At 38.7% G+C, this 14,143-nt stretch overlaps 1 protein-coding gene across 1 annotated transcript; it reads right to left on the bottom strand.

Annotated features, from left to right (window-relative positions):
* Positions 1-6: 6 nt before the first annotated feature.
* On the bottom strand, positions 7-9,983 carry LOC139691397 (transcription factor IIIB 50 kDa subunit-like). Its single transcript, XM_071589194.1, has 5 exons — positions 9,592-9,983; positions 9,371-9,520; positions 9,086-9,286; positions 4,821-4,994; positions 7-1,716 (listed from the first exon to the last, which is right to left on the bottom strand). The coding sequence occupies exons 1-5, from the start codon at positions 9,646-9,648 to the stop codon at positions 853-855; spliced, it is 1,446 nt and encodes a 481-aa protein (XP_071445295.1). The 5' UTR covers positions 9,649-9,983; the 3' UTR covers positions 7-852.
* Positions 9,984-14,143: the final 4,160 nt, after the last annotated feature.

Raw genomic sequence — 14,143 nt, 5'->3', positions numbered from 1 at the left:
TAAATGATATGAGTGACCTTTCTCAAAAATTTGTCAAATTCTTGGAAAACCCGATCTGGCTACCTAAACCCATCACATTGCCGTGTGCAATTATAAACCTTATAAAAAATAGTTCACAAACTAATAAGCCAATCTGATCATCTCATTCGAGATATCACTACAAAGATTTAACAAACAAATTATTTTTTTTTACAAAATAAAAGGATATAATACTGATAAAATTTCATTCTTAAGCAACACAATTCACCATGCTACAGATTAATAGAAGGAGAAGCACAAAACACCAAATCCATAGTGAACTCCCATGGATGAGGACATAAAGTCAGACAAGACACTGAGATGGTGGAAAAATATTATGAATTGGGGCAGTACCTAGGCCACAAAAGGGTATTGCCTCAAAGGCACTAACATCGTTGAACCTATTGAAAAGGACATATGAAAGAGAGCTGTGGTGAAGTTCTTTTGCTGAATGGGATCTTTTGGTCATTGAAGAACAAAGAATGGAAAAGAATCCATGAGATTACATGATAAGGTAAGAGCACAAGAAAATTGTAATGATTCATGCATGGGTATGTTGATTTGGCACAATATCATGGCAAAAAACAATATATTTCAACCATTTAAAACTTCAGTCGTTGGCCACAAACATGTAATCACATGAAAAAATAGCTTTGACATTGCATTATTGCGCAGAAATTCACTTGATGCAAAAGATGACTAGATGTACATTTTACAATTATTACAAGAATAGCTTATGATGAACAACCATAACAGTATAATCACTCCACGTTATATTTACAGCAGAATTAATTTAAATACAGCAGTAGTTTATGTGCAGTGGTATAAATATAATTAAGGGAAAGATAAACTTGCCATATATGACTCCCTTACGGTCATGGCATTTCCTGATTGACCATTAATATTTCCTGATCCATCAATTTCATAATTCTCATCCTTTGAGTCAGAAATATCATTTTTAATACTTTTGCTGCCAAGAGGAATCTGACGCACATTTGTCAGCCTGGTATACTTGACTTTGCTGAACTTTGATGAAGGGTGACTTTTCCTCTTAGCTCCATTAGAGTCGGTGCTGATGACAAGAGTGGCATATTCCGTACCATAGTCGAAATTTACGTTGTACTTAGGGGTCACTTCCTCTGGTGATGACTCTAGAATGGCACCGCTTAAGTCGTATTTGGCAATGTCATCCCTCACTTCGTGTTTCCCCGACACAGGGGATGCACTTACCCCTGTTCGGTCACATGACGTTGAGGATTGCCCATCCCCGACCTCATTTGAGTTCACAGTTTTTGTAATTACCACTTCTGACGTGTCCTGAGCAGCCAATGATATTAACTGAGACTTATACTTGATGAAATCATCCAAATGACAATAAACCATATCTTTTGAAGGGATCTTACTGGAATACCAGGGTATCTGACCAGCAAATTTGCTTAATATATTGGTAATAATCTTTATTTTATCATAAAGTGAAGACAAGCAGGATAGCTGTATGCCCACTTCACATAAATATGATTTTACTGAATCGCTCCTCAAACCGGGGATTTCAAAGTCATTGCCGTGGGTTTCATCAATACTTTCCCTCCAGCCTCGACGTTTCAAATTCCTCCAAACTATATAGCCGGCAGCAAGAATAATTAAATGAGGGTGGCTGGCACAAGTTTGATATTCCAGAAGAAGCTGGAGAAGCTGTTCCTAAAAATGAAAACAACGAATTTCAAATGGTATCCAGTGAATGCGCGATTAGCATTATTACCAATAACAAAAGCCTTTTATTACAAATTACCAATAATAACTATTAACTAATGCTAGCTTGATATACCAACAGACTTGTGGAGTAGGTACAAGGGTCACCACAAAAGTTTCGAGACAGACTACACTGTAGTCTTATTATTGCCTTTCCAAAGGAAGCAGGATCGACAGCGACACCTTTCCCTAGTAACCCGTGCAACTTGCTCGACTTATCGCTGTCGCTAAGCGGTCTTCCTTAGTTTCTGTTTACGGAACATGCAGGTGTAGTGAGGATGGAGCCGGCAAGAGAGCACTTTCTGGAAATGATTCCCAAGGGAGATATTTCTATCGATTAAAGTTCATTACTTTGGAAAGGGTGGAAGGTCCACATTCCAAAAAAAGATTGTGTTTTGGCATTGAATCATACAAACTTTGTGAAAAAAGAGTGGATGTGTTTCGAATACGATAATGTACACAGGGAAAGATACGAAACTCATAACTAGTGTAGTAGGAGTATCTTGCCTGGCCCATACCATATGGCGATGTAGAGTACGGCGTGGAGGAGGACGAAGAAACATTATCAGAAGATATTCCGGCACCTTCTTGATCTATTCGCTCTCAATTCATATGTTATATAAAGGAAGCACGGAGGGAAAGAATGATTTCCTGTTAGATCTCTGATTACCGGTAATTCAACAAATACGGAGGAGCTATTTCTGAAGTGCCAAGAAAGAGGTCCAAATTAGACCCTCCACTGTGATTATCAGGAAGGCATTTCCCAGACCTAAATTCACAAACTGCAACTGAAAAACATTCACACAAGAGATGCATAGTGTGTGTGTGTGTGTTACATACACAGAGGAGGGAAACAATATACCGCTGCAGGGAGAGCAACATTCCACTCGGTGCAGCTCTGTGCTTCTGCGCATACCATGCTATGAAGCGCAGTACTAAGCGAGAGTTGAAAGTGGGCATATAGTGTAAACAAACCTAAAAACAAACTACAATCAATGAAGTTCAATACTATATTGGTAAGTAACCATTTCTTCCCATTTCATGGCATGAGAAAAGCATAAAATTAGCAAATATTTTTTAACAATAATTGTTTAAATAATTAACCTAGGAGTAAAAGTTTTTTTTTCTATTTGTCTTAAAAAACAGGTCAATAATATTATAATCCACCAAAATTAAAATGTGTTCCACAGATTAAAAACCCACACCAGGTGGGTGACTATTAAAAAAATCTAGCATTAAAGGGGTTAACAAATGTAAGTTCATATTAATTATAAATTGGTAATCGAAATGATACCGGTATTAAGAGGTGCAAATATGCTGGAGTAACTTTTTCATATGACCTTAAATGGAACAAAAATGGGGAGAGAATGACAAATAAGGCCCAATAAACGTCAAATTTTATCATGGGCTTTCTAAGGAAACACAGAATAAAAACCAAAGAAAAGCCGTAGTAAGACCTGTATTAAGGTATGGAACACACAAGGTCATTTGTGCCATTAGGGATGGATGGGAGAGGAGGAGAATTGGAGAGAAACTCCAGGGTCGGCAGAGGCCTACCACTGAAAGGGGCCATGGTGTCCAAAAGTTTAATGTACCATCTGACAGATGGTGTCCTCACTTAAAGTGCTCTCCACAAATCACCTCAAGTAGGGATTGGAATACCACTGAAAATAAGTCTCCCGTCTCCAGGATTCAAACCCCAGACCTCTGGGTGGAAAGACAGTACATTGGCCACCACACCATCTTGCTGCCCCTTGACAAAGGATCACCGATGTAGATTCATATTCGTAATATGATACCAATTCAAATAATGCAGAGTAGATAGCAAATGCAGCCGTGTTTTGCCTGGCAAAAGCAGTTGTCTCAAGAATTCGTCGCAAAGAGAAAGAAAAAGCAACAACAGCAGCACAGGAGATGATCAAATGAGTCAGAATGGGGGCCTGGAACATGAGGACCATGTTGAGGACATGAAAATATGAAGTGAGAGACGGCGAGAGGAAGTAGAGACGTTTCAGAGGCACGTGAAGTGAGATGAAAGGATAGTGGGAATTACAAGGTAGGGAGAATGGCATTAACCTCCTCTTCACAAAAGATGCCAAAGGGTAACACAGTTTCACATCCCATCTGACGGAAGGCATAATCCCCATTAGGTACTCTTCACTTAAGGCAAACAAGTAAATATCCGGAGACCGCTGAAAAATGCTGCCACCACCTGGATTCCAAATCCTGAGGTTGGAAGCCAATATATTAACCATCGTACCAACTTGATCTCTCTGAAACCTGCAATGTTTCATATATGACAACTGGCAAATGCCTACGCAATTAATTGCTTAGGGACATGACATACAGATGAAATTGCTCATCACACACTAGAGGCACCTTTAAAGGACATATGCAATCGCAATATTTTAATCATATTAACTATTCAATCAAATGAGCTTTTCCACAGATAACACAACAAAGGAAATTTACTGAATTGCAAGCCCATCATAGAGTGGGAATCTCCCATTCTGTGAAATATGCACCAACATTAAGAATAATTCCATCACAATTACGTAGGTACTCAGTACAAATACACTATTGCTGTCCCTTAAGCTCCCCTTTAAACACGACCACTATTAGCACTTTAAACATAAAGCAAATATTAATATTTCTAAAAATAAAATGAATAAAACCAAGAGAAAAAGAATTCACCTGAGAAACCTCAGAACTAAGGCTTCAAGATGGCTTTTGATACTAGAAACTTATTTATAAAAAATTAATTAGATTGAAGATACATGTCTTATGGGATTTTCTTTCATGTGGGTCCATATTGCTGGGACAAGTTTCTCCAGTGCTACAGTCAGCACTTCCAGGTCAAAAGTGACCTGAAAATGCCTACAAAGTTTTTGTCGAGCTGACTTTTGTCGGCGGCTTCAACAGCCGCCACTGCAAAATATTTCATTTTTCAGTCTTGCAGGAAACAAATCAAAAACTACACAATAACTCACCCAGATGCACCACTCCTAAAAAAAAGAGAAAAAAACAAAGCAATAAAGCAAGCATCCTCTCACCGTTTTTCTTAGCAGAAGATCAAATCTTTTCTTTCCTCCATCTCTACCTCCAAATGTTGCCTGATTAAAAATGATGTGAGCCAGCCTGTCTGGGCTAAATGTTTTTGGTTGAATAGGCACACTAATTCTTTTCTCTAATTTTTTCATTACTTTCCCAACTGTAAAATGGTCGACCTGTGACAAGGAAAAACATGTAAATCAAGTTATAACACGCTAAAATGGAGAGAACTCTTCTATTCTCAATTTTTATTCAGCACCTGTTTGTTACTTGACACTGATTCATGATACCCACATAAAAAATGCCTGCAATCAGGTATTTATTTTCATATCATTTCAATAATACAGTAAAAACTGCCTCACAGAAAGAAAAATTGCTGCTTTGTTAATTACAGTTAATGTTTTAACCTTAAAACCCATGTTTGAATACTAAATATCATGATCAGGATACTAGAAGATTTGCATAAAAAGTATTGGTAACAATTTTTTCCTGATGTGTTTGCATGAAGTGCTGAATTCAGACTGTTGGTTAAATGTGCACATAATCGCAGATCATACTGGCATTGACTAGATGACAGTGCACATACCATCATCACTGAACATTTGGCGATGCAAAAGATCTGTGCTACACTAGTCCTGAAGGTGTATGGACGGTGACCAAGAGCAGGGCTGAGTGTCTGATTGCAAAGACCTCCTGCAATGGCATCGCAATGATTCCCCAACCCCCTTACAATTCTGACTTGGCACCAGCAGATTATTTACTATTCCTAAACGTGAAATCCTTCCTCTAAGGACACTACCACCATGGGACCCTAAGTGCTGTCAAAGAAGCTTTAACACGTACCCTTAAGGACGTCCTTCCAGAATCCACCTACCAAATCCACCTACCATTGGCTAAATTGTCTTGATGCTCAAGTAATGTACTTTGAAGAATTTTGAGGCATTATCTAAAATCAATCTTTTTCAAAACTTTTCCCGACACTTTTAACATGAACAATGTATGTATTGAAATCTGATTCTTGATTAAAATATCATATGAAATTTAAAACGCTGCAATTTTTCTTTCCATTATGGATAAGTTCCATAGAGTTCCATCAACCCTGAAATCACCAATAAGCTGTCTCAATGGTCACCTACAGTAATTGGTCATCGCCTATTAGCGACAATCTTCTCCAGAGGCTTATGGCGACTTGTTTGCCAGCCAAGGCCACCTCAGCCATCTTCTTTTAAGGGTCCAAAGGCTTTTTTTTCTCACACCAAGCAATGTCCGAAAGTCTCCTGCCGAGAGCAGCTCAAGAAGCTGCCTTGGAAGACATTCTGTTGGAATTCGTTGGGTGTACTATCCTCTGGTACATTTACTGCCAAAACATGCCGTCTGATGGGAATGCATGGAGCAACCACCCACCCGGGAGGAAAGAGCCATCTGACAGGCAGCCAAACACACACACACAAAGCGATTCCATGGAAGCCTTTATCCACGGCCCTACCCCTCTCCATTACCTCCTCATGCTTGAAGTAAGACGTTTTACAGGTGATCGCCCCCTTCTCAGGGATTCCTAATTCACAGTCTTAAATGGTTTCTTCAGTAAAAAACATGTCTAATGGGTTTTTGAAGCCATAAGTTGAGTCTTTCCAAATCACACCTTTTTGCTGATCAACATGATTTCTAACTTTAAGGTAATAATCACCAAGCAAGTCACTTAGATTCCAATTAGCCTTCGTTATTCTAATGAATGGTCCAAAATTAGACAGCATTTCTAGACGTGTGGACTATTTCATTAATGTGATGGAAACATTGAGCGATTAATGTGAATATTCATCTTTTTCTGGAAATCAAAATTTATGAACAACTGCCATAAAAGTTTTGTTACCATGATTCTCAAAGAACAAAATACATGAACCATAGTAAGAAAGAAGTTTTGCATTAAAACATAATTGACCCACAGCATACCACCAATGTTCACACTGATATAGGTAATCACCGATTACAAAAATGTGAGGAAAATAAAACACTAACTGAAATTGAACTAAAAAATTGCATTCTATTGCAATTGCTTTGCAAACATACGATGGGGAAATTTGTTGTCTCAGGCGTAACTTTATGGAATTTGCATAATATATTGAAATGAAATTAAATAATTGACTTTGCCATTCCACACACTTTATTTAAAAAACACGACCCAGGTTTCAAAGTTGAATGTCATCACCCAATGATGACGTTCAACGTCAAAATCTGGGTCGTGTTTTTTAAATAAAGTGTGTGGAATTACAAAGTCAATTATTTCATTTCATTTCAATACAATGAGGGGTTAAACAGATGAAATAGAAACTCATTTCTGAGCTGGTTCTAAATTGGACAAAATGATTAACAGATTAAGCACAACAATTGAAATGCCACATAATGGTCAAATCACAGGTTAGGAATTCAAGAACACAGTTTTTAAAATGCATGGTGAATTCACAGTTTTTTTCAGTTGAGGGAGCACCATTTTAGAAAGTACAACAGGGTTGCTGGGGTCTTCTCAATACACCAAACCAATTACTTATGGGAAGCCTCCCTAATCCAATCACCGTACCAATGAATTTGCAGCAGGGAATCGGAAAGGGCTCCCAAACAATGTGAACATTTCAACACTTCAAGCTTAACTATGGGACAATATGCCTCAAGCACACAGCATTATTTCTATTCTTTGTTTTTTTTTGTTACAAGATACTTCAGTAAAATGCATTTTTGTAGAGGTTCCCTCGAGGATAGTAAAATAAAAAGCCTAGTTTTGCAGTTTGGAGTAAGAAGGACAAGTTGTGAGAGAGATAGACTCCAGTGCCGATTGATGCAAATTGTTCTTTCCTTGGACAATGAGGAATCATAACAGCAAGAAATCGAAGTCATAATAGAAATAGAGTGGGTCGTGGTAGTCCATGGGGTAGAGCATTGGACTGCTGACCAGAGGGTCCCGGGTTTGATTCCCTGGCAAGCCACTCTGGGCACCTGCAGATCCACCCAATCTATGTGATTTTTCAGGTACCAGATCAACCTGGGAAACCATAACGGGTACTGGGAAAGGAACTGGCCCCCCTCTCAATACCCTGATGATGTGTGAATTTCACCACACACAGTAATGAGCTTAGTACTTGGTGAACTCTACCATCATCTACCCAACTGACCTTTGGGTTAATTACTGTGTTTATGGTTTTATTAAATAGAAATAGTAAAGACATCTGAATTTCAAGTAAGGACAAGATTAAATGCTACGCAGACATAAGGTATTTTCATATGTCCATATTTATGTTAATTACTAGTACATGTATTTGTATGTGTGCAGGCTCATTTGGTTTTCCCTGAATATATACAATTCTGTGGGTGTGAATTAGATGCTTTTGTTTGTGTTATGTGGTTGCATTCTATTCAACTAGCGGTGACCTAATATCCCTCCCACATGCCGTTGCGGCGGCTTGCAGGGTATTGAGTAGATGTAGATAACTTTTAGTGCGTAATTTATTTTTGTAGTATATCATGCAATAGAATTATTTAGAAGATATTTTTATCATCCATTAAATTCTTAAATAATTTGATGAATGGGAATGCCAAAACAGCACAGGGGCAATGTGAGTTTGAAAGAACGAAAACAATATAATTAATAATGATCACAGGCATTGGCTACAAATTATGAGGTAAAAAATAACAAGGAATGACTTTGCTAGCCAACACTTCTTATTTGACATTTTTTCAAAGAGAAATGTGCAATTTTTCAAAACGTCTATTTATTCTGTACATTCCACAACGTAACCATTATGTGATCTTTGCAGAGAGTTCTGTGGAAGTTATGAAGAGACAAACTGAACACAAATTAAAATATCTCCTTATCATTTCAACGTCTAAGACTGAGTCAATTACGGTCTAATTACATTGAACTAAAAGGCAAACCTGCACTTTTAAATGGAGAGTTACTTTATCATGAATACTTCGATACCATAAACACAGTAATCAACCCTAAGGTCGGTTCGGTAGGTGATGGTAGAGTTCCCCAGTACTAAGCGCGACGGCGTGTGAAATTCACGTATCAGGGTAGGTTGATAGTTTCCCAGGAAGTTTAGGGACAGAAAAATCACCAGGTTTAATCCAACACAACCCCTGGACTGCCGCATGTACAATACATGTTTTAATGAAAATAATATACTAAATTGCATATTATTGCAAAAATTAATAGAATTCAGCTAGGCACTGCATAGATTTCAAGGAGGCCTTACGGCCGGATTAAAATACTAACCTGAAGATAGTTGGAAATGTATTTAATGGTAATAGGTATATCATGTTGTTTCATGGCCAAGTAAACACAAGCTCCCAAACGACCAACTTTGTCCAAGGATTTTGTGTACTGTAAAAAATTTACGGCCAATTCCTTCGTTGCAATAGGGAGGTTTAGTCTATCCATTAATTGCCACATAGTCTCCCTGCTCTCCGTAAAAGCCTGAAAGATAAAGGTGCTTGTATGAATGTAACCATAATGAAGATAATAATTCCTTACAAATCATGAACTAACCGTAAAACTTACCACATTCGAGGGATTGAGCATTTTACAAGTTCTTTGCTTTGCTGCAGAGCGGTAATTACATGATACTTCTTGGGTCCCGGGTTGAAACAGGTCGGCAGATAACAAGTTACATTCAACGACAGTTCCACAGTTTTGGCAAACGTTCTGTTCCTAATGTAAATAAGAAATAAAATTATTCGTGGAAATTATTTCCGAATGAATGAATATTTATTTAATGTTACCATTCCATGATGATCCTCGAATAGCATTTCACCGTGACCACAGGATGGGCAATGCATGGCTAACTCTGTAAATTAACTCAACTAGCTTGAATCTTGATGCAAATAGCACTAATCAAACGCTGTACCTTCCTTTTCAAAATAAGTGCAATTCCATTTCTTCCGGTCACAACTCAACGGAAACTCTTTGATACACTGGGTGAGACAGACAGGCAATACGACAGTTTTCTTCAATGGAATAGGTGTGCAAGCAAATCATGGAGTTCGAATGACAACTTGCCGTCTTTCAATATAGCTTAGAATCTAATCCATATCATTGCACCGAACTGTACATGACTACGGTCTACGTTTTTCTCCAATTGAATGATAGATCCTCTCATGAACGTCAACCGCAAATAGCAAGGCGCAATGGTCGCGAAATCTTTAAGATGCACCGCGAAAACCTACAGCTGCCAAGGCAACTTCGCTAATCGCTTGTCAGGACCGTCATGGCGCGGTTGGTTCAAAATAAGTCAATCAATGATTAATTCTTATTAAAGCTAGTTCATGAATCATTTCCATTTTAGTAGCCTTTAATTAGACTCATTTGCCCATTCTTTTTACAGACCATTTAAAAAAATAATAATTGTTATTTTATTCGATTCCATGGGCCGTGATAGTCCAGGGGGTAGAGCGTCTGACTGCTGACCGAAGACTACACACAGAGTCAAAGGGGCCCGGGTTCGATTCCCCGGGCCCCTTCCACTCTGGGCACCTGCAGCTCCACCCAAGCTATGTGATTTTTCGGGCACCAGGCCTTCCTGGGAAACCATAACCAGCACAGGGAAAGGAACTGGCCCCCATTCCCTGATGTGTGAATTTCACACGCCGTCGGGCTTAGTACTGGGTGAACTCTACCATCACCTAACAAACCAACCTTCGGGTTAATTACCATGTTTATGGTATGTCATTAGACGTAATAATCACGCGCGTAGAAGCCACAGACCAGAGGGACCTAGTCCGACTTTACATGACGCCTCTTGGCATCCTCAACTTCACCCAAACTGTGTTATTTTCTGGTACCAGATCTTCCTGGAAAACCATTGGTGGTAGAGGATAAGGAGCTGACCCCCTACTCTGATGTGCGAATTTCACTCGCCGCCGGGCTTAATATAACAAGTGAGCTACTACTCTCACCTATCAAACCAATATTCGAGTTAGTATCTTTTTCCTATATTTTACGAAACTTAAATTATCATACACAGGACAATGATCTCATTTGCTCAGCAAACTACAATTTTAATAGATTTGTTTGTGATTCTAGAACAATAACTTTGTTTTCTTTATGATACTTTCCCTTATAAAAGTTAATACATAGCTTTGAAGTGGGCATCAATGGAATGCTTTTGCATGATTACCGCCACAAATACCAAGAAAACTTCCAATTACACTCAAGTTATCGATGGAAAAGGATCATTAATGAAATTAAAATATGTGCAAAATGGTACATTTCCCATTATCGTAACTTTATGTCTAGATATTTTCACATTGAAATCAATGAAAGGTGGCATGAGGATTTGGGATTTATCAGCAGCATTCTTGTGATCACACCTGTTCCTTCACACAGGGTATATACGATGTCCAAGGTGGGGATTTGCAAATTATCTGTCACATATGGCATGAAAACTAACATTGTACCAAATTTCAACTTCCTTGGTCTTCTGCCAGAACACTTCATCATATTTGGGCATAACTACAGGGGAATAAAGTGGGAAGTTGCCCCCAACCTCATGTTTGTTGCAGAGAACAGCTGACTTCATACATTCATTTCAGAGAGATCAGATGTCTTGGGTCGTGGGACAAGAAGGCTTAATTAGGTGATCTATTTGATTTAAACATTGCTAGGATTTCTTTCCCAACCCAATTAGATGTAATGTCTTCTTTAAGCCTTGCACCCCAATCAAACATTCATATTCTTGTTTATTAATCAATTTATATCACATACACTGCCCTTTCCACAGCTCCTACCTGAGTCTAACGCCCCCAGATAGGTTACCTAATATGTTTATTCCTTCCTTGAGCATCCTAGCATTCTCCATAAAGTGATTTAATGTGAATCAAAATGACAAGTTAGCTATCATTCCAAGAAAATAATTTTATTTAAGGGGTTTGCATTAACTCGTACATTAATAAAAAATGATGTACCACCTACTCTTACTAGTAGTTTTCTATTTGTGGATTTAATTGTTTTTTTACATTGTCAATTTTCCTGTTATAAAAGAGTCGAAATGTGTTTCCACAATTCACAAACTGTTTGATGCACCTATGTACACAGACATAGCAGCAGATTTATATTACAGTTTTGCGATGTCCTTTTCTTACCTTTCACAATATCAACAGGTTCCCTAGATTAAATTTTGTATTTCCGGCTTCAAATTCATCCAAATACACATATCCAGCAGCCATGGTGAGACTAGTTCTAATGCTACTTTTACATACTGACATCATATTCTGAAAGCCATGAGACTAGCAATGTCATTTTCAGGTTGAAAGTGCGGCAGAAGAAAAATCATACTTGAAATTAAAACTCCCGGCAGTGTGCATAATAACTTCATGATCAGAATGCAAGTTTATAGCATCAAAACATGGTGGCCCAAGGCTAGATTATCTTTTTGCCTTTATCATTTTTCTATTTTTTATACTATTCACTCAAAGTTGTCATGGGTGAGAATGCATCCATAATCACCTCTCTCTCATTCTTTCCTTGTCTTCATGGACCATCTTATGATTTGATGCCTTTCTCTCTCTCTTCGCACACACTCTGATAACCTTTGTACAATTGTTACCATCACTTCCTTTCTCTGCATGGTTTGGCAAACCAGTCCCTTATTCATTAACTTTCCCTTGGGATTTATTTTTCATTTACACCAATATGAATACATAAGAGCAATCCCAGAAGTACCCTATCCAATAAAGAAAACACAGAAATTTAGGAAAAAAATGTATTTATTTTTCAACATAATCCCTTTTCAGCTCTATACTCTTTTCCCAGCGATGTTCAATAAGTTCGATACCTTTTAAGAGCTGTCTAGCTCCTCAAAATAGCCATTAACTGCCGACATCACTTCTTCATGGTTGGAAAATCTTTGACCGCCGAGCCATTTCGTCAAGTCTACGAACGGAAAATAATCTAGCAAGAAATAATGAGCTCTACGGCCTCTCAATTAAAATAAGAGGGGGGGGAAAGAAACTCCAATGGCCGTAATAATTGGTCGCAACTCTCGTCAGACCAAATGTTTTCAAACAAATTTTCATTGGACTAAGTTCTCACCCCCCCCCCCACTTCCCCTTCAAAGTCAGATACCTTTCACTTTCCCCCCCTTCCCTTCACCAATTACTCCTTCCCGTTCCACTCATTCCATTGGTTTCTGTTGTTTGTCTCCGGTTGTTTATTTTCAACCTTGTGTTGGAGGTGTTTTCCCTTCGGTTCGCTGAAGAGGGCCACTTTGTGGCTGAAACACGCGTGTTCGACGCATATCCTCGTTTGCGCTCTCTACCCGTGTTCAGATTCCCCCAGAATATGGGCCCTTTTGAGTGTGTGTGAATGGTCTGTGCCAGCCATAAAGTGTGTGCTTGAGAATATCCTGGAATCTTTAACGGGGTCTTCTTTACAGCCTCGTGAAGGATTCCATTTCTACCTGAAATTCTTTAATGGGGTCTCACAGCCTCGTGAAGGATTCCAGTTAGGATAGTGTGCGTGTGGTCCCTGATGCAGATTAATTTCCCGTGAACCACCACAGAGGGTATTCTGGTCGAGAGGTTGTGGTTGGTCCCTGACATGGTTCCCATTAAACCAACACATTTGGTCTTACGAGAGTTGCAACTAATTATTATGGCCATTGGAGTTTCTTCCCCACCCCTCTTATTTTTGGAAAATAAAGTTGTTAAGTAAATTTGTACCTGATGATGCCGCAAGTCTGTGAAACCCATTGTACCTTGCAATAAAAACCTGTGGAAAATTACAGTCTTTTTAGTATGGGTATGAAATACTTCCATGAAGTGAAGCCTGAAACAGTAGAGTATAATCTGATGGGACTGAATCTGGCAAACAGGGCGCATGAGGTAGCAATTCAAACTTAATTCATGAATTTTGGGCATTGCAATCACGGATTTGTGAGCTGGTGCATTGTCTTGATGAAACAACACTCTCTTCTTGGCCAAATGCGGCGGCCGCTTTTGCTTGATTTCTTCGCTCAAACATTGAAACAAGTTTGCATAATACTGGCCGTTGATAGTTTTTCCTTTTTCAAGATAGTCAATGAAAATTATCCCACGCGTATCCCAAAAAACCAATACCATGACCATGCCTGCAGATGAAATGGTCTTTGCATTCTTTGGAGGCGGTTCTGCCTTTTGAATCCATTGTTTTGATTGTTCTTTTATCTCAGGTGTGAAGTAATGAACCCATGTTTCATCCATGGTTATGAAACGGCACAAAACTCTTGCTTCGTTGCTGAGAAACTTTGCTAAACACTCAATTTAAACATCTTCATGACACTAGTTTCGCTCGTTTAAA

This window comes from Hetaerina americana, unplaced genomic scaffold (assembly GCF_022747635.1).
Source record: "Hetaerina americana unplaced genomic scaffold, ioHetAmer1.1.p SCAF_34, whole genome shotgun sequence".
NCBI lineage: Eukaryota > Metazoa > Arthropoda > Insecta > Odonata > Calopterygidae > Hetaerina > Hetaerina americana.
Note: the sequence above shows the minus strand (reverse complement) of the source record. Positions and strands in the feature narration are given on the sequence as shown.